Genomic DNA, 19,774 nt, shown 5'->3' with positions numbered 1-19,774 from the left:
TCGGGACTGGACTTCACTGACCTCAGAACACAAGAGACTGAACCAGCTCCTCCCAGGGTTTATATGTGGAAGACTCTGGAGGGGTCCCATAGGTCACCCTATTAGTCATGTAATCACTGGTACCTTCCTTGGTTACAACACTTGGTAACAGTATTTAAAGGAACAGAACAGTATATATACATTACAATAGATAATATTAGATATGATTAACCATTTACATTGCATAGGGTAAAGAGGGACTCGGGGGACACCGAAATAAAGTACGCCTCACAGGACAGACAGGGTACTGGGGTGCAACTCCTGTACTGGGCCACCACATGTATATGGGGGAAAGGGGTTGAAAGGGTAAAGCAAATGTGCGAAAAGGCTCTTCTAGTGGCCTTTCTAAGTTCAAATAGATATGATGCTTTACTTTAACATCACATGCAGGAGGATGTCGGTAAGAGGCAATAAAAAAGGGTCAAAAAATGGGGCACAGTTTTTATGCCATTTTCCCATATAAGTTACAGGGAATTGAAGGGAAAACCCATCTATTTTCTGTACTGTCGCTGCACACAGTTCGTGCCGTGTGTATAAAGTGTTTTTCGCTGGTGCTGAAGCCTTTCAGTTTTGCATGTTATGAGTGAATAACGGGCATGTTTTTATAGGTGCAAAAAAGTTCACCTGATGTATGATGTGCGACATTGGCAAAAGCTGCACACTTTTGCACAGATGTCAGGCCAGTTGGGACCACATGCAGCAAGCCATGCATAGTTAGTACCAAGTGCCGGAAGGGTGTGTTCACTCAATAACTAAAAAGGCATGTTAAAAGTGCAATATGTGAACACAGCCTGTCTCACCCATTCTCATTATGGTCTGTCAGCCTCTTATACACTCCTGCCTCTAGGGACCATCCTGTAATCTCTAGGGGTGGGGCCAAGGAAGGAAAAGACAGCCAGGAACAAGGAGAGTAAATGAACCTCTCCAGACTGTATACATTATATAGTCATCTTTATAAATGGCTGTATAATGCATAGCCCCCAAAGATTTAACTAGGGATGTACAGCATCAGTAGCTAAATCCTTCCCTGCTGGGGCAGTGCAGAGCACTCAGCCAAATTAAGGGGGGGAGGTAAATATCCAGCAATCTGTAGAGATTGCTGGTGTTAGTGTTTCTCCTGAACATCACTAGTTTACTCTTCACAGGTTGGGCAGGAGTATGCAATGTATAACTCTTGCTCAGTCACAGCTGCAAGCTAGTACAAAGCAGGGACTCCTGGAATTAGAGTGGTGGGAATCCAGACTCCTGTACAGTACACAGCAGTGCACAGCATCGTACCCTGCAAACGGAGGTAAATAATGTATTTATAATGCACAGCAGGCCACGTCTATTTTTCCTGCCTCCCTGTACAAATGTGGGCAACAGTCACTGCCAGCATGTGTGAAGAGGCATACACCTCTTCAGACCCGCCAACCAGCTGCACATGGTGCATGTGACACTAGAAGTCGCACACATTGATACATGACCCCAATAATGTTTAAAAAAAAAACTTACCATGGGCTGCGCAGTTTTGAGCTGGTTGTCCAGGTGGGGTCTTTGTCCCAGCTATCTCCTCACCATTTACATTAACACACCAACAGTAACCGGTGCTGCCATGACACTGCTGGGGGCTGTAGTTACCCTTTTCATCACACTTAGGCACAAACCTTCCAACTGAAGGTATCTTTCCTCCGAGTATTTTTTGTCGTTCCTTTAAGCAGGGGGTATCTGGTGCTGAAATATATACAATATATGAAAATAACTATGTGCTGTAAACTTTCTAGAACTTCTGTGCATATCACATTAAGAGGTGGGGCACATACTGTTTTATACCTAATGAAATGAAAATCTGGATGAAATAAAGGCATTATAGTGTTAAAAACAAAGGATAGCACAATATCAGAATATTTGCAGACCCTGAGAAAGCAATCATTATTTATTCCCATTGATTTCAGCACCACGGTTCATCTTATGTAACTCATATTGACCAATGCAACAGTCTTATGGGTAAGGGTCAGGATAAAGCAGGACATTACACTATTGGTATTCCTTTATAGTGTATATAGAAAATACAGAACATAACATTTTTTTTACCTGCTGGATATGTGCACTGCTGTATATTGTACAGGAACCTGGACTCCCACCACTCTAATTACAGGAGTCCCTGCTCTGTACTAGTTTGCATGCGGCTATACAGCTGCGAATGCAGCTGTGGCTGAGCAGGAGGTATACATTGCATTGATTGATTTTTCTATATTTTCTTTATAAATTGAAATTTTAATTTATTTATGTGGGTGGGGCATCTATATGGGTGTGGGTTACACTTGGTTGGGGCATGGGGGGCCCCATGATCCTCTATTGCTCGGTGGCCCCATGAGTTGTCAGTCCACCCTTGGTCAGAGTGTCAGCGCAGAGACCCCTGTTATCATTAGAATAAGCAATGGTTCACTCCTAAGATCGCTGCGCGCTAGGGAGTGAAGCGCAATACCATAAGGCCCAAAATGATGTATGTGAACTCAGCCTTAAAGGAGTTCAGTGGTGCTAAAAATGTATCCCCTATCCAAAGAATAGTTCTGGGCAGGAGATCCCAGTAGTCGGACCCCCGCGATCTCCTAGCCGGCATCTCCCTCTCCTTGTGCATGGATGATTTTTATATTGAAGTAATTTACAAATCTATATAACTTTCTGGAACAAGTTGATTTGAAAAAAAAAAATAATGTTTTCCACAGGAGTACCTCTTTAAGTGCCCTCCCAATCATTCTTATCTTTCAGGTGTTTGTGGTTGAGTGTGGACAATTCTTGTGGTAGATGTACAGGGTGGGCCATTTATATGGATACACCTTAATAAAATAGGAATGGTTGGTGATATTAACTTCCTGTTTGTGGCACATTAGTATATGTGAGGGGGGAAACTTTTCAAGATGGGTGGTGACCATGGCGGCCATTTTGAAGTCAGCCATTGTGAATCCAACTTTTGTTTTTTCAATAGGAAGAGGGTATGTGACACATCAAACTTAGAAAAATAATGACGTGCTTGGTTTTAACGTAACTTTTTTCTTTCATGAGTTATTTACAAGTTTCTCTTTGTTTACAGCCATTAACATCGAGGTTAACACGTGAGGAGCGGATAGAAATTGTGTTGATGTCTGGTGAACGCAGTAACCGGGTCATTGCAGCAGATTTTAATGCGAGACACCCTACAAGACCACTCATCTCCCATGCTACAGTTAGCAAACTGCTTGCTAAGTTTTGTGAAACTGGTTCAGTGTTGGATTTGCCAAAATGTGGACGCATGAAATCGGTCACTAATGAAGAAACATCAGTGGCTGTCCTAGCTTCATTCAGCAAGAGTCCACAGCGTAGCACTCGCCGCATATCACTGGAGAGTGGCATTAGATGAAAATCCCTTCGGCAGATATTAACTATTCACAAATGGCACCCTTACAAACTCCAGCTACTGCAGCATGTCAACGAGGATGACCCAGATCGGCACACTGAATTTGCAGAATGGGCAAAACAAAAATTGGAAAAGGACCCTCAGTTTACGCAGAAGATTTTGCTCAGTGATGAGGCAAACTTTTATGTGAATGGTGAAGTTAACAAACAAAACCACCGCTATTGGTCTGACACTAACCCACATTGGATAGATCCCTCCAAGACTGTTGGAACACAAAAATTGATGGTATGGTGTGGTATATGGTGTACAAAGTTAGTGGGGCCATTCTTCATCAATGGAAACCTCAAGGCCACTGGATATGCAAAATTGCTACATGATGATGTGTTTCCCTCTTTATGCACTGAAGCTGGCATGTTCCCTGAGTTTTTCCAGCAAGATGGTGCACGACCACATTATGGGTGTCAGGTCCGAGCATTCCTAGATGAACAGTTTCCTGGAAAGTGGACTGGTCGTCAAGGTCTCGCGATCTGACCCCCTTAGACTTTTATCTTTGGGTTCATCTGAAGGCAATTGTCTATGCTGTGAAGATACAAGATGTGCGGCACCTGAAACTACGGATACTGGAAGCCTTTGCTAGCATTTCTCCTGCAGGGTTGCATTGACAATCCAACACAATGGGCAGCACATTGAACACATTTTATAAGTGGTCAGAAACTTGTAAATAACTCATGAAAGAATAAAGTTATGTTAAAACCAAGCACATCATTGTTTTTGCTGTGAAATTCCCAATAAGTTTGATGTATCACATGACCTTCTTCCTATTGAAAAAACTAAAGTTGGATTCACAATGGCCGACTTCGAAATGGCCGCCATGGTCACCACCCATCTTGAAAAGTTTCCCCCCTCACATATATGACATAAATTGCACACCAATAAGGTCCTGTACACGACCGATTTAATAAACCTCTAAGCCAAGTATCAATGTAACTAATAATCACCAACTGACCAACACCAGTGAATAGAGGTGGCCCCCTCACATATACTAATGTGGCACAAACAGGAAGTTAATATCTCCAACCATTCCCATTTTATTAAGGTGTATCCATATAAATGGACCACCCTGTACATTAGGCATTGTTAGTAAATTGGTCATAATTACAAGGTTGATTGAGGGGTAAAAATGAAATTCTGTATCAAAAATTCACAGTACTTTCTCACCTGTGACCTCACATGTAGGGGGGGACTGCCCAGATGCAGTTCTTGTACCCTGTATCTCTTGACCATCTTTGGTAACACACCAACAATACCCAGTGCTGCCATGGCATTGCTTTGGGCTGTAGTTGCCTTTCTCATCACAGTCAGGTACAAAAGCTCCTGGTAAAGGTTGCCCTGCACCAAGCACTTTCTTCCTTTCTTTTATGCAGACTGTTTCAGCTGATAAAACAAATGGAAAAGCATGTTCGGCAGTGGTAGGAAAGAGGGTATGAAACTGGACAGTGATCACTGTTCTGAGTACATGCAAGGACATCACAAGGTCCAAAACAATTAACAAAACCCTGTGCAGATGTTAGGAAAGCAGGTCAGGATACAAAGGGTTAAAAGGCTAAAGGACAAAGTACAAAACACTGGGAATAAACAGACAGACAGAGAAAGCATAGTCAGAAAGGCCGAATCAAAACCAAGAGAGCTTGCAGTACAGGAATGGAAGACGGAGGTATAGTCAGAACTTAACCAAGAGTCAGAAGTACACAGGATCCTTCCTGTGTACTTCTGACTCTTGGCTAAGTTCTGCAAGGTAAACAGTATAATAGAAGTTAGTGCTTCTGGGAGGGGGCATGATTAATAGCTATCACGCCCCCTCCCGTAGGCTTGCATTGAGGGGCAGAGCGTGATGTCACATAGGGGTGGAGGCGTGACTTCACATGCCGCCGGCCCTGCGGTCGACCGTAATCAGACCCGGAGCGAACACGCTCCGGGGACTGATTACAAACGGGGTGCCGCGTGCATGATCACGGGCGGCCCCAGCTGTGGGACTCCCGCGATCAGGCATCTTATCCCCTATCCTTTGGATAGGGGATAAGATGTGTAAGCACCGGAGTACCCCTTTAATAATGTTAAACAAATCAGTAATTTCAATGTTTTCATATAGCACATATATTTACATACTTTGTAGGTGACAGCTGTTTTGCACTCTTTCTCTGACAGAGGAAGCACATCCAACTGCTAAATTACTTATACCTGCAAAGTTTTTCATGGCAGCATCTACGCCCACAGGTTCACCATGAAAAAACTGCTGGTAATGTTTAAAAATAAAACTTGTTGTACACCTACTTCGATGAGGGACAACCTTTTATTTGCTTGCTGCCGCTGTGTTTTTCCATTGAGCACCCCGATATGCAGAAAGACTGCATACACTGGGTCTAGTAGTAAAAGCGATTTTTTGATATCCCCCATATTGTAAAATTGTTTATACTAGAGGGCTGTGCCGATCACTGTATCTTTACTTTGCATTTATAATTTAAAAAAAACTTACCATGGGCTGCGCAGTTTTGAGCTGGTTGTCCAGGTGGGGTCTTTGTCCCAGCTATCTCTTCACCATTCACATTAACACACCAACAGTAACCGGTGCTGCCATGACACTGCTGGGGGCTGTAGTTACCCTTTTCATCACACTGAGGCTCAAACCTACCAACTGAAGGTATCTTTTCTCCGAGTATTTTTTGGCGTTCCTTTAAGCAGGGCGTATCAGCTGCTGAAATATCTACAATATATAAGAATAACTATGTGTTATACATTTTCTAGAACTTTGGTGCAGATCACATTAAGAGGTGGGGCCCATACTGTTTTATACCTAATGAAATACAAATATGGATGAAATAAAAGCATTATAGTGTTAAAAAAATTAACTAAGGATTGCAAAATATAAGAATATTTGCAGACCCTGTGTAAGCAATCATTATTTATTCCCATTGAATTCAGCCCCAAGGTTCATCTTATGTAACTCATATTGACCAACGCAACAGTCTAATGGGTAAGGGTCAGGATAAGGCAGGACATTACACTATTGGTTTTCCTTTATAGTGTATATAGAAAATACAGAACATAAAATCTTATTTACCTGTTGTATATGTGCTAAGGTTTGATGCTGTCGACTGTTGTATAGTGTACAGGAACCTGGACTCCCACCACTCTAATTACAGGAGTCCCTCTACTGTACTAGCTTGCATGTGGCTATACAGCTGCGAATGCATACCTCCTGCCCAACCTGTAAAGAGTAAACTAGTGATGTTATACATCACTACTTAACTCTGTTCAGGAGAGACACTAACACCAGAGATTTTTCTATATTTTCTTTATGAATTGAAATCTTAATTTATTTATGTGAGTGGGGCATCTATATGGGTGTGGGTTACAATTGGTTGGTGCATGGGGGGGCCCCATGATCCTCTATTGCTCGGTGGCCCCATGAGTTGTCAGTCCACCCCTGGCCAGAGAGTCAGCGCAGAGACCCCTGTTATCATTAGAATAAGCAATGGTTCACTCCTAAGCTCGCTGAGCGCTAGGGAGTGAAGCGCAATACTGTAATGCCTAAAATACTGTATGTGAACTCAGCCTTAAAGGAGTACTGTGGTGCTAAACAATTTATCCCCTATCCAAAGAATAGCTCTGGGAAGGAGATCCCAGTAGTCAGACCTCCGCGATCTCCTGTCCGGCATCTCCCTCTCCTTGTGCATGGAGGATTTTTACATTGAAGTAATTTACAAATCTATATAACTTTCTGGAACCAGTTGATTTGAAAAATAATAATAATAATAATAATAATAATGTTTTCCACAGGAGTACCTCTTTAGGTGCCCTCCCAATCATTCTTATCTTTCAGGTGTTTGTGGTTGAGCGTGGACAATTCTTGTGGTAGATGTATATTAGGCATTGTTAGTAAATTGGTCATAATTACAAGGTAGATTGAGGGTTAAAAATGAAATTCTGTATCAGAAATTCACTGTACTTTCTCACCTGAGACCTCACATGTAGGGGGGGACTGCCCAGATGCAGTTCTTGTACCCTGTATCTCTTGACCATCTTTGGTAACACACCAACAATATCCAGTGCTGCCATGGCATTGCTTTGGGCTGTAGTTGCCTTTCTCATCACAATCCGGTACAAAAGCTCCTGGTAAAGGTTGCCCTGCACCAAGCACTTTCTGCCTTTCTTGTATGCAGACTGTTTCAGCTGATAAAACAAATGGAAAAGCATGTTCGGCAGTGGTAGGAGAGAGGGCATGAAATTGGATGGCGGTCCCTGTTCTGAGTACATGCAAGGTCCAAAACAATTAAAGGGTACCTCTCATCAAAAAAACTTTAGATATATTATAGATTAATGTATGCAAAATAACTTCACAATTGCATGTTATTAAAAAATATGCTTCTTTCTATTTAATTTTCCACTTTGAAGAAATGACCACTAGGGGTCTCCCTACCAGTCCTGGCAGCAAGCATTTCAGACTCATGCTGGAGTCCTAAACACTACGAGCTGCCAGTCTGCTTTGTTCACAAAGGAGAACACTCGGAGCTGCCAGCCTGCTTTGTTCACAAAGGAGAACACTCAGAGCTGCCAGCCTGCTTTGTTCACAGCCTGTTTGGCTGTGAACAAAGCAGGCTGGCAGCTCTGAGTGTTTAGGACTCCAGCATGAGTCAGAAATGCTTGCTGACAGGACTGATCGGGAAAAATACAATAGAAAGAAGCATATTTTTCATTAACATGCTATTGGAAAGTTATTCAACATTCATTAATCTAAAATATATCAAAAGTTTATTTGATGAGAGGTACCCTTTAACAAAACCCTGTACAGATGTCGGGAAAGCAGGTCAGGATACAAGGGGTTAAAAGGCTAAATAAAAAAGTTCAAAACAGACCAGAAATGATAGGCTCCAACACCCTAATTGGTACAGGAGTTGCCACAGCAACACAGAAAGCTGAACTTAGGATAACTTAACCCTTAGGTCAGAGCCAGATCCACACAATAATGGACACAAATACCTTTGACAGATAAAAACCTTTGACATGTCTCTAGGACATGTCTTAAATTGTTATGCTTTAACTTAGAGGCTGGGTTCATACATTGTAAGATCAAAAATGTTTTAATAATGTTAATGGTGTTTAAAACAAATCAGTAATTTCAATGTTTTCATGCAGCACATATATTTACATACTTTGTAGGTGACAGCTGTTTTGCACTCTTTCTCTGACAGAGGAAGCACATCCAACTGCGAAATTACTTATACCTGCAAAGTTTTTCATGGCAGCATCTACCTCCACAGGTTCGCCATGGAAAAACTGCTGGTAATGTTAAATAAAAAAAAAAAACTTGTTGTACACCTACTTCGATGAGGGACAACCTTTTATTTGCTTGCTGCCGTTGTGTTTTACCATTGAGCACCCCGATCTGCAGAAAGACTGCATACACTGGGTCTAGTAGTTATACTAGAGGGCTGTGCCGATCACTGTATCTTTTCTTTGCATTTATAAAAAAAAAAAGTCTTACCATGGGCTGCGCAGTTTTGAGCTGGTTGTCCAGGTGGGGTCTTTGTTCCAGCTATCTCTTCACCATTTACATGAACACACCAACAGTAACCGATGCTGCCATGACACTGGTGGGGGCTGTAGCTACCCTTTTCTCCAGATGTTGCAAAACTACAAATCCCAGCATGCCCAGACAGCAAACTGCTGTGTGGGCATGCTAGGAGTTGTAGTTTTGCCCACAGTTTAGAGACCACTGCACAGTTAATGTTTTATTGGGAGAGGGGCTTATTCACTTTCCCGAAAGCTTTTTTATTAACTTTTATTTTTTATTTTTCTACACTTTTTCAGTTCCCACTGGGTACTATTTATGTCAATCTTTTGATTGCAAATACTGAATTGTGCTATGCATAGGCAAAGCACGTATCAGTAGTATATGCCATCCACTTCTCTGGTCTGCTAGAAGGCAGACCAGAGAAGAAGAGTGCAGCCCTCGGCTGGAGCAGGTGAGTGTAGCTCCGCCGACCATGTGTGTCTGTACACCTTCGCAATACTTCAGATGCCTTGATCAGTATTAATTATGGCATCTGAAGGGTTAATGGCAGACATCAGCTGGATCGCTAATGTCCACCATTATCCATGAGGTCCCCACTGCTAGTAACAGCAGCCGGCCCATTCCGATCAATTTGTTGGGTGAGAACGTAACCTAGTCCTGTACATGTACGTTTATGTGCGCTAAGTATCTGAGCACATCAACATACATGTACGGTGCATGTTCTCTAGGGGTTAAGGGCTGATCACATTTTATATTATTTTGTGGTCATTATTTCCTAGATGTTCCCCATCATGCACATTACTTTGTCAGGTCTGTTGGTTTGCTGCCTTATCTGTTTGCCTCAAACAATGGATTGCCTGTTGCTTCTATTACATTTGGAGACATGGTTGCAGACCCCTATCAGTAATATTATATTTTTCTTTCCATATATTTCTACCCACAGGGACTCCACATTATCATTTTCCTCACATTTATCTTCCCACAGTATGGCCTTTAGATAGGACTTTACATAAAGGCAAACCCCTGCCCCTTTTTACGACTGTTTCAGAAGAAACTATAACCCTGTAAGTTACCCAACCCAGTCATAGCTATCGTCCAGCCATGTCTCTGTTCTAAATCTTCCTCAGACATTAGCAACTGCAGTTTGACAATTATATTGGTCAGACTTCTATCATGCAATTAAGAGTTTTTTTTTTTAATTATCCCTATCTCTATGAACCCCTCCCTCTGCTCCACACTCAAGTAAATTAGTAAGTTTCAGTTCCCTCTCTACATTATTTTGTCCTCTACTTTTGTAGTTGCTCTCCCCATTCCCTAGTAAAAACACTCCTCCAACCTCTATGCCATCTACTCCCCAAGCACAGCTGCACCCTCCCAATTTAGGTGCAGACCATGGCTACTGTAGAGCCTCTAGCAGTCAGAGAAGCTGGCCCAGTTCTCCATGAACCAAAACCCCTTCTTCCTACACCTGTTCCATAGCCACTTGTTAACCTCCCTAATCTCCCGCTGCCTCCCTGTTGTGGCACATGGTACAGGTAATATTTCATAAAATATTTCCTTGGTGGACTTGCTGCCTAGGTGCCTCAAATCCTTTTTGAGGACCCTCCACACAATATCGCACAATACTTTGCCCTGCCCTGGGTGCTGCCAGCTTGGATCACCAGTTGAGTCTTCAGAAAATGAATCAGTGCCGTTTTTAAGACATGTCTTAAAATAATAGATTTATGCAGTCCATATTGATTATGGTTTGCATATGATTTTATATTATAAGTGTCAATGAGGGCCTCGTTTTTAAATTTCATCTAAGGCTTTAAAAAGTCTAGAGCCTCCCCGATTAGAAACTGCAACATTCAAATTGGGAAATGGCAGCTTGATTCTTCTTTAGAATCTGTTTTTTTTTTTTTACATGCCTGTGCTATACGTTATATTAACTATGTCCTCTTTATGGCATTGTCAAGAAGAGGCGAAGCATCGATAAGATTAAAATTATAATTTCTTGGACACCCATGAAACCATCCTTAAAGGGGTACTCCGGTGAAAACCTTTTTTTTTTAAATCAACTGGTGCCAGAAAGTTAAATAGATTTGTAAATTACTTCTATTAAAAAATCTTAATCCTTCCTGTACTTCTTAGCTGCTGAATACTACAGCGGAAATTATTTTCTTTTTGAAACACAGACCTGTCTGCTGACATTATGACCACAGTGCTCTCTGCTGACATCTCTGTCCATTTTATGAACTGTCCAGAACAGAATATGTTTGCTATGGGGATTTCCTTTTACTCTGGACAGATGTCAGCAGAGAGCACTGTGCTCGTGATGTCAGCAGACAGCTGTTTGTTCCAAACGGAAAAGAATTTCCACTGTAGTATTCAGCAGCTAATAAGTACAGGAAGGATTGAGTTTTTTTAATAGAAGTTATTTACAAATCTGTTTAACTTTCTGGCACCAGTTGATTTAAAAAGAAAAAAGTTTTTCACCGGAAAACCCCTTTAACCCCTTAAGGACTGAGCCCTTTTTCACCTTAAGGACTCGGCCATTTTTTGCAAATCTGACCACTGTCACTTTAAACATTAATAACTCTGGAATGCTTTTAGTTATCATTCTGATTCCGAGATTGTTTTTTCATGACATATTCTACTTTAACAAAGTGTTAAATTTTTGTCGTAACTTGCATCCTTTCTTGGTGAAAAGTCCCAAAATTTGATGAAAAATTTGAAAATTTTGCATTTTTCTAACTTTGAAGCTCTCTGCTTGTAAGGAAAATGGATATTCCAAATTTTTTTTTTTTATTCACATATACAATATGTCTACTTTATGTTTGCATCATAAAATTGATGAGTTTTTACTTTTGGAAGACATCAGAGGGCTTCAAAGTTCCGCAGCAATTTTCCAATTTTTCACAAAATTTTGACACTCGCTTTTTTTCAGGGACCAGTTCAGGTTTGAAGTGGATTTGAAGGGTCTTCATATTAGAAATACCCCATAAATGACCCCATTATAAAAACTGCACCCCCCAAAGTATTCAAAATGACATTCAGTAAGCGTTTTAACCCTTTAGGGGTTTCACAGGAATAGCAGCAAAGTGAAGGAGAAAATTTACAATCTTCATTTTTTTATACTCGCATGTTCTTGTAGACCCAATTTATGAATTTTTGCAAGGGGTAAAAAGGAGAACATTTTTACTTGTATTTGAAACCCAATTTCTCTCGAGTAAGCACATACCTCATATGTCTATGTTAATTGTTCGGCGGGCGCAGTAGAGGGCTCAGAAGGGAAGGAGCGTCAAATGGTTTTTGGGGGGCATGTCACATTTAGGAAGCCCCTATGGTGCCAGAACAGCAAAAAAAAACACATGGCATACCATTTTGGAAACTAGACCCCTCGGGGAACGTAACAAGGGGTAATGTGAACCTTAATACCCCACAGGTGATTCACGACTTTTGCATATGTAAAAAAAAAAAAAAAAAATTTTACCTAAAATGCTTGGTTTCCCAAAATGTTTACATTTTTAAAAAGGGTAATAGCAGAAAATACCCCCCAAAATTTGAAGCCCAATTTCTCCCGATTCAGAAAACACCCCATATGGGGGTGAAAAGTGCTCTGCTGGCGCACTACAGGTCTCAGAAGAGAAGAAGTCACATTTGGCTTTTTTGAAGGAAATTTTGCTCTGGGGGCATGCCGCATTTAGGAAGCCCCTATGGTGCCAAGACAGCAAAAAAAAAAACACATGGCATACCATTTTGGAAACTAGACCCCTCAGGGAACGTAACAAGGGGTAAAGTGAACCTTAATACCCTACAGGTGTTTCACAACTTTTGCATATGTAAAAAAAAATTACAAAAATTACCTAAAATGCTTGGTTTCCCAAAAAATTTACATTTTTACAAAGGGTTAAAGCAGAAAATACCCCCCAAAATTTGAAGCCCAATTTCTCCCGATTCAGAAAACACCCCATATGGGGGTGAAAAGTGCTCTGCTGGCGCACTACAGGTCTCAGAAGAGAAAGCGTCACATTTGGCTTTTTGAAAGCAAATTTTGCTCTGGGGGCATGCCGCATTTAGGAAGCCCCTATGGTGCCAGGACCGCAAAAAAAACCCACATGGCATACTATTTTGGAAACTAGAGCCCTCGGGGAATGTAACAAGAGGTTAAGTGAACCTTAATACCCCACAGGCGTTTCACGACTATTGCATATGTAAAAAAAATAAAAAAAAATTTACCTAAAATGCTTCTTTTCCCTAAAATTTAACATTTTTAAAAAGGGTAAAAGCAGAAAATACCCCCCAAAATTTGTAACACAATTTCTCCTGAGTACGGCGATACCCCATATGTGACCCTAAACTGTTGCCTTGAAATACGACAGGGCTCCAAAGTGAGAGCGCCATGCGCATTTGAGGCCTAAATTAAGGATTGCATAGGGGTGGACATAGGGGAATTCTACGCCAGTGATTCCCAAACAGGGTGCCTCCAGCTGTTGTAAAACTCCCAGCATGCCTGGACAGTCAGTGGCTGTCTGGCAATACTGGGAATAGTTGTTTTGCAACAGCTGGAGGCTCCGTTTTGGAAACCGTGGAGTACCAGACGTTTTTCATTTTTATTGGGGAGGGGAGGGGGGCTGTGTAGGGGTATGTGTATATGTAGTGTTTTTTACTTTTTATTTTATTTTTTGTTAGTGTAGTGTAGTGTTTTTAGGGTACAGTCGCACGGGCGGGGGGTTCACAGTAGTTTCTCGCTGGAAGTTTGAGCTGTTGCAGAAAATTTGCCGCAGCTCAAACTTGCAGCCCGATACTTACTGTAAGCCTCCGCCCATGTGAGTGTACCCTGTACATTCACATTGGGGGGGGGCATCCAGCTGTTGCAAAACTACAACTCCCAGCATGCGCTGACAGACTGTACAAGCTGAGAGTTTTAGTTTTGCAACAGCTGTAGGCACACTGGTTATGTATCACCGAGTTTGTGACCTTACTCAGTGTTTCAAAACCAGTGTGCCTCCAGCTGTTGCAAAACTACAACTCCCAGCATGTACGGTGCATGGTGACTGCTGGGAGTTGTAGTTTGCAACAGCTGGAGGCACACCAGGTCGTGAAACACCGAGTTAGGTAAAAAAAAAAATGCGTTTCACAACCAGTGTGCCTTCAGCACAACTACAACTACAGCCAATGGGCATGATGGGAGTTGTAGTTATGCAACCAGCAGATACACCACTACAACTCCCAGCATGCACTTTAGCTGTTTGTGCAAGCTGGGAGTTGTAGTTATACAACAGCTGAAGGTACACTTTTCCATAGAAAAAATGTGCCTCCAGCTGTTGCAAAACCATAAGTTCCAGCATGCCCATAAGGGAATGCTGGGACTTGTGGTGGTCTGCCTCCTGCTGTTGCATAACTACAGCTCCCAGCATGCCCTTTTTGCATGCTGGGAGCTGTTGCTAAGCAACAGCAGGAGGCTGTAACTCACCTCCTGCTGCTGCTCCGTCGCAGGACTGTCCCTCGCCGTGGCCGTCGCTCCCGATCCCAACAGGAACGCCGGGGATTGGGGTCCCCAGCACCCGGGGTCATCTTCCCGCACCCGCTCACGTCCTCCGGAAGAGGGGCGGAGCGGGTGCGGGAGTGACACCCGCAGCAGGGGCCCTGATTGGTCGGCTGGTAATCCGGCCGCCGAATCAGGGCGATCGTGAGGTGGCACCAGTGCCACCTCACCCCTGCAGGCTCTGGCTGTTCAGGGCCGTCAGAGACGGCCCCGATCAGCCAGTAGTTCCGGGTCACCGGGTCACTGGAGACCCGATGAACCCGGAATCGCCGCAGATCGCTGGACTGAATTGTCCAGCGATCTGCGGCCATTGCCAACATGGGGGGACATAATGACCCCCCTGGGCAATATGCCGGGATGCCTGCTGAACGATTTCAGCAGGCATCCGGCTCCGGTCCCCAACCGGCTAGCGGTGGGGACCGGAATTCCCACGGGCGTATGGATACGCCCTGCGTCCTTAAGGACTCGGAATGCAGGGCGTATTCATAAGAACAATGGACGTACTCCTACGCCCCAGTTTCCGAGTCCTTAAGGACTGGAGGGGAGCCGGTGCCCGATGCCTGCTGAAATCGTTCAGCAGGCATCGCGGCATATCGCCCAGGGGGGTCATGATGACCCCTCATGTCGGCGATGGCAGCAGATCGCTGGACAATTCAGCCCAGTGATCTGCGGCGATTCCGGGTCAATCGGGTCTCCAGTGACCCGGAATTACTATTTGATCGGGGCCGAACAGCCATAGCCAGCAGGGGTGAGGTGGCACTGGTGCCACCTCACGATCGCCCTGATTCGTCGGCCGGTTTACTGGCCGACCAATCAGGGCGCCTGCTGCGGGTGTCACTCCCTCAACCCGCTCCACCCCTCTTCCGGAGGGCGTGAGCGGGTGCGGGAAGAAGATCCCGGGAGCTGGGGACCCCTATCCCCGGCGTCAATGTTGGGATCGGGGCGCCAGGAGCAGCGGTGGCGAGGGACTGACCCTTGTCCCGGAGCAGCAGTAGGAGGTGAGTGACAGCATCCTGCTGTTGCTTAGCAACAGCTCCCAGCATGCAAAAAGGGCATGCTGGGAGCTGTAGTTATGCAACAGCAGGAGGCAGACCACCACAACTTTGTATAACTACAACTCCCAGCTTGCACAATCAGCTAAAGTGCATGCTGGGAGTTGTATTGGTGCATCTGCTGGTTGCATAACTACAACTCCCAGCATGCCCGTTGGCTGTCGGTGACTGCTGAGAGTTGTACTTTTGCAACAGCTTAAGGCACACTGAGTTAAGTAGCAAACCAGTGTGTCTCCAGCTGTTGCATAACTACAATCCCCAGCATCCCCAGCCAAAGTAGTATGCCTCCAGCTGTTGCATAACTACAAGACCCAGCATGCCCTTCCGCTGTCCGTACATGCTGGGGGTTGTAGCTTTTGCAACAGCTGAAGGCACACTGGTTGCAAAACACTGAGTTTGTTACGAAACTCGGTGTTTCACAACCAGTGTGCCTCCAGCTGTTGCAAAACAACAACTCCCAGCATGCACTGATAGACCGTACATGCTGGGAGTTGTAGTTTTGCAACAGCTGGATGTTTCTCCCCCCCCAATGTGAACGTACAGGGTACACTCACATGGGCGGAGGTTTACAGTAAATATCCGGCTGCAAGTTTGAGCTGCGGCAAATTTTCTGCCGCAGCTCAAACTGCCAGCGAGAAACTACTGTGAACCCCCCACCCATGCGACTGTACCCTATAAACACTACACTACACTAACAAAAAATAAAAAGTAAAAACACTACATATACACATACCTCTACACAGCCCCCTTCCCCAATAAAAATGAAAAACATCTGGTACGCCACTGTTTCCCAAATGGAGCCTCCAGCTGTTGCAAAACAACTACTTTCAGTATTGCCAGATAGCCACTGACTGTCTAGGCATGCTGGGAGTTTTACAACAGCTGGAGGCACCCTGTTTGGGAATCACTGGCGTAGAATACCCCTATGTCCACCCCTATGCAAGTCCCTAATCTAGGCCTCAAATGCGCATGGCGCTCTCACTTTGGAGCCCTGTCGTATTTCAAGGCAACAGTTTAGGGTCACATATGGGGTATCTCTGTACAAATTTTGGGAGGTATTTTCTGCTATTACCCTTTTTAAAAATGTAACATTTTTGGGAAAACAAGCATTTTAGGTAAAAAAAAAATATTTTTTTTTACATATGCAAAAGTCGTGAAACACCTGTGGGGTATAAAGGTTCACATTACCCCTTGTTACGTTCCCTGAGGGGACTAGTTTCCAAAATGGTATGTCATGTGTTTTTTTTTTGCTGTTCTGGCACCATAGGGGCTTCCTAAATGCGGCCTGCCCCCAGAGCAAAATTTGCTTTCAAAAAGCCAAATGTGACTCCTTCTCTTCTGAGACCTGTAGTGCGCCAGCAGAGCACTTTTCACCCCCCCTATGGGGTGTTTTCTGAATCGGGAGAAATTGGGCTTCAAATTTTGGGGGGTATTTTCTGCTATTACCCTTTTTAAAAATGTAAACATTTTGGGAAACCAAGCATTTTAGGTAAAAACATTTTTTTTTTTTTTACATATGCAAAAGTTGTGAATCACCTGTGGGGTATTAAGGATCACTTTACCCCTTGTTACGTTCCCCGTCTAGTTTACAAAATGGTATGCCATGTGTTTTTTTTTTTTGCTGTCCTGGCACCATAGGGGCTTCCTAAAGGTGACATGCCCCCCAAAAACCATTTGTCGCTCCTTCCCTTCTGAGCCCTCTACTGCGCCCGCTGAACACTTTACATAGACATATGAGGTATGTCCTTACTCGAGAAAAATTGGGTTTCAAATACAAGTAAAAATGTTCTCCTTTTTACCCCTTGCAAAAATTCGAAAATTGGGTCTACAAGAACATGCGAGTGTAAAAAATGAAGATTTTGAATTTTCTCCTTCACTTTGCTGCTATTCCTGTGAAACACCTAAAGGGTTAAAACACTTACTGAATGTCATTTTGAATATTTTGGGGGGTGCAGTTTTTATAATGGGGTCATTTGTGGGGTATTTCTAATACAAAGACCCTTCAAATCCACTTCAAACCTGAACTGGACAGTTTTGAGCTGGTTGTCCAGGTGGGGTCTTTGTCCCAGTTATCTCTTCACCATTTACATTAACACACCAACAGTAACCGATGCTGCCATGACACTGCTGCGGGTTGTAGATACCCTTTTCATCACACTGAGGTACAAATCCTCCAATTACAGGTGCCTTTTCTCCAAGTATTTTTTGTCGTTCCTTTAAGCAGGGCGTATCAGCTGCTGAAAGACATACAAATTGCTTTATATTCTAGATTAAAATTGTAAAAAACAAAACAAAAACTCTTTACTTGTACAGATGGGAGGGCCAATGCACCTACTTTCAACTAAATGGGGGTTCACCTATCTGCTATTTACCTAACTTTCCACTAGTGGGTCAGGGGTTACGTTTCTACTAGATTGGTGCACAAACAGAACTACAGTTGTATGGGGAAAAAATGGTGATCACTTGCACTGTATGAGGGTACAAAGGGGTGCCTAACTTCTATGTAAGGAGCCACAATTGGGGCATGTTGTGTGGAGGCACAAATAAAGCTATAATATTGTGTGGAGGCATGTAGTGCACCCTTTTATATAAGGAGAAAGTGGGGCCAATTATTGTTGATGGCATAATTACTACTAGCTTTTCTAATGCTCTAGTTCAGACAGTGTCTAAACCTAAACGCGTTTCAGGGTACTCAGATCGACCCCTTCTTCAGAAGTCCGTGGTTGACCACGATTTTGTCTCCAGTTTAAAAACCGTACTGCAACCGCATACGTTTTTTTTAACATGGACGTCAATGGGAAACGCACATGTATGCGGTTCCATACGGGAAAAACGTATACGTTTTTACTTTGCACATGCGCATTTGAATCCTAAAGTCCCCACCCAAGACCCCTCCCATTAAAAATGGACAAAATTTTCAAAAACGTATGTTTTTTTTCCTATAAAAACGGACGGAACAGTATGCACTTTTAAAAACAGTATACGGTTTAAAAACGCATACGGTTTACTTTTTCCCATACTGTTCCATCCGTTTTTTCCCCATACGGTTTTTGATAGAAAACGTATGCGGGAACCGTAGTTGAAAAATGTAGTGTGAACCCAGCCTTATTCAAATGAATTAGATACGGGCCGTGTCCAGTGACCAGATCATCAAAAAGTAATGTGAACCCAGCCTTAGGGTGCGTTCACACGGAGTAATTCAAGAGGAATTTACTTGAGTAATTCCTCTTAAATTCTCTCTTCTAAATGAATGCACATCTCCTCTGCCCATTGACTTCAATGTTACTTCCGCTGTCCTGTTCACACTGCGGAAATTCTGCTAGCAGAATTCCGACGCTGAATTCTGTTCTGCTTGAAGAAAGAACATGTTCATTCTTCAAGCGGAATCCGCGAGCAGAAATCAATTGAAGTCAATGGTAAAAAAAAATCCACCGACATCGTATTCGCGTGCAATTTGCACGGAATTCACACGGAAATGGCTGAAAAAACCTTCACTTCTTTCTCCCCCATTTCCGCGCGCAATTCTGCCCAAACTGCACGCGAATTTCCTGTGAATTGCGTGCGAAAATAAAATTATTTTTTCCGACCATAAATTTTTCGGCGGGAATTACTCTTCATTTACTCCGTGTGAACGCACCCTTAGTGTGAAGGGCGGTGGCAGGGAGAGGGCACAGCTTCCATACTCCATGACAAGTAAAGGGAGGACAAGCAGATCATCACTTCTGGGCTTTCAGGAGACTTGGAAAGCTGGGTGACATTACACAGTGCAGGGCTCACATTACTTTCCTAACTTTATGTACTGCCTGTCACCCAGCTTTCCTAGCCTCCTGAAGAGAATATATATGTCTGGTGAAACAGCTGTATTGAAGGCATTAAGTACTAGATGTCACACTAGTATTCTGCTATTCAAGAGTCGTATAAAGCTGAAGAAGTACTGTAAGTCTTGCACTAAGACTCCTTTATGGCAGAGTACTATTGTGACATCTGTTATTTCCCTCCATGTCATCTCTCTAATATGGCTGTTTTACCAGACACATATTCCCTTCAGGAGAGTGGGAAAGCTGGGTGACATGCAGTACACACAGCTTTCCCAGTCACCTGAAGAGAGCCCCCATATAACCAAGTAGTGTCCCACACTGTGAACACACAAATAAATTCATACATAGACAAACAATGCACAGATACAAACACATGCACATTACATA

General features: G+C 43.3%; 1 protein-coding gene across 1 annotated transcript in view; it reads right to left on the bottom strand.

Annotated features, from left to right (window-relative positions):
* The window catches only part of LOC130360596 (thyroglobulin-like), a 68,264-nt gene that overhangs the window by 16,847 nt on the left and 31,643 nt on the right, over positions 1-19,774 (bottom strand). The window contains exons 11-15 of the mRNA XM_056563139.1: positions 17,714-17,806; positions 7,430-7,645; positions 5,949-6,176; positions 4,634-4,849; positions 1,534-1,752 (exon numbers count right to left, since the gene is read on the bottom strand). Coding sequence (XP_056419114.1) covers positions 1,534-1,752; positions 4,634-4,849; positions 5,949-6,176; positions 7,430-7,645; positions 17,714-17,806 — 972 coding nt within the window. The remainder of the gene's footprint in view (positions 1-1,533; positions 1,753-4,633; positions 4,850-5,948; positions 6,177-7,429; positions 7,646-17,713; positions 17,807-19,774) is intronic.

Source organism: Hyla sarda, chromosome 3, assembly GCF_029499605.1.
Source record: "Hyla sarda isolate aHylSar1 chromosome 3, aHylSar1.hap1, whole genome shotgun sequence".
Classification (NCBI taxonomy): domain Eukaryota; kingdom Metazoa; phylum Chordata; class Amphibia; order Anura; family Hylidae; genus Hyla; species Hyla sarda.
Note: the sequence above shows the minus strand (reverse complement) of the source record. Positions and strands in the feature narration are given on the sequence as shown.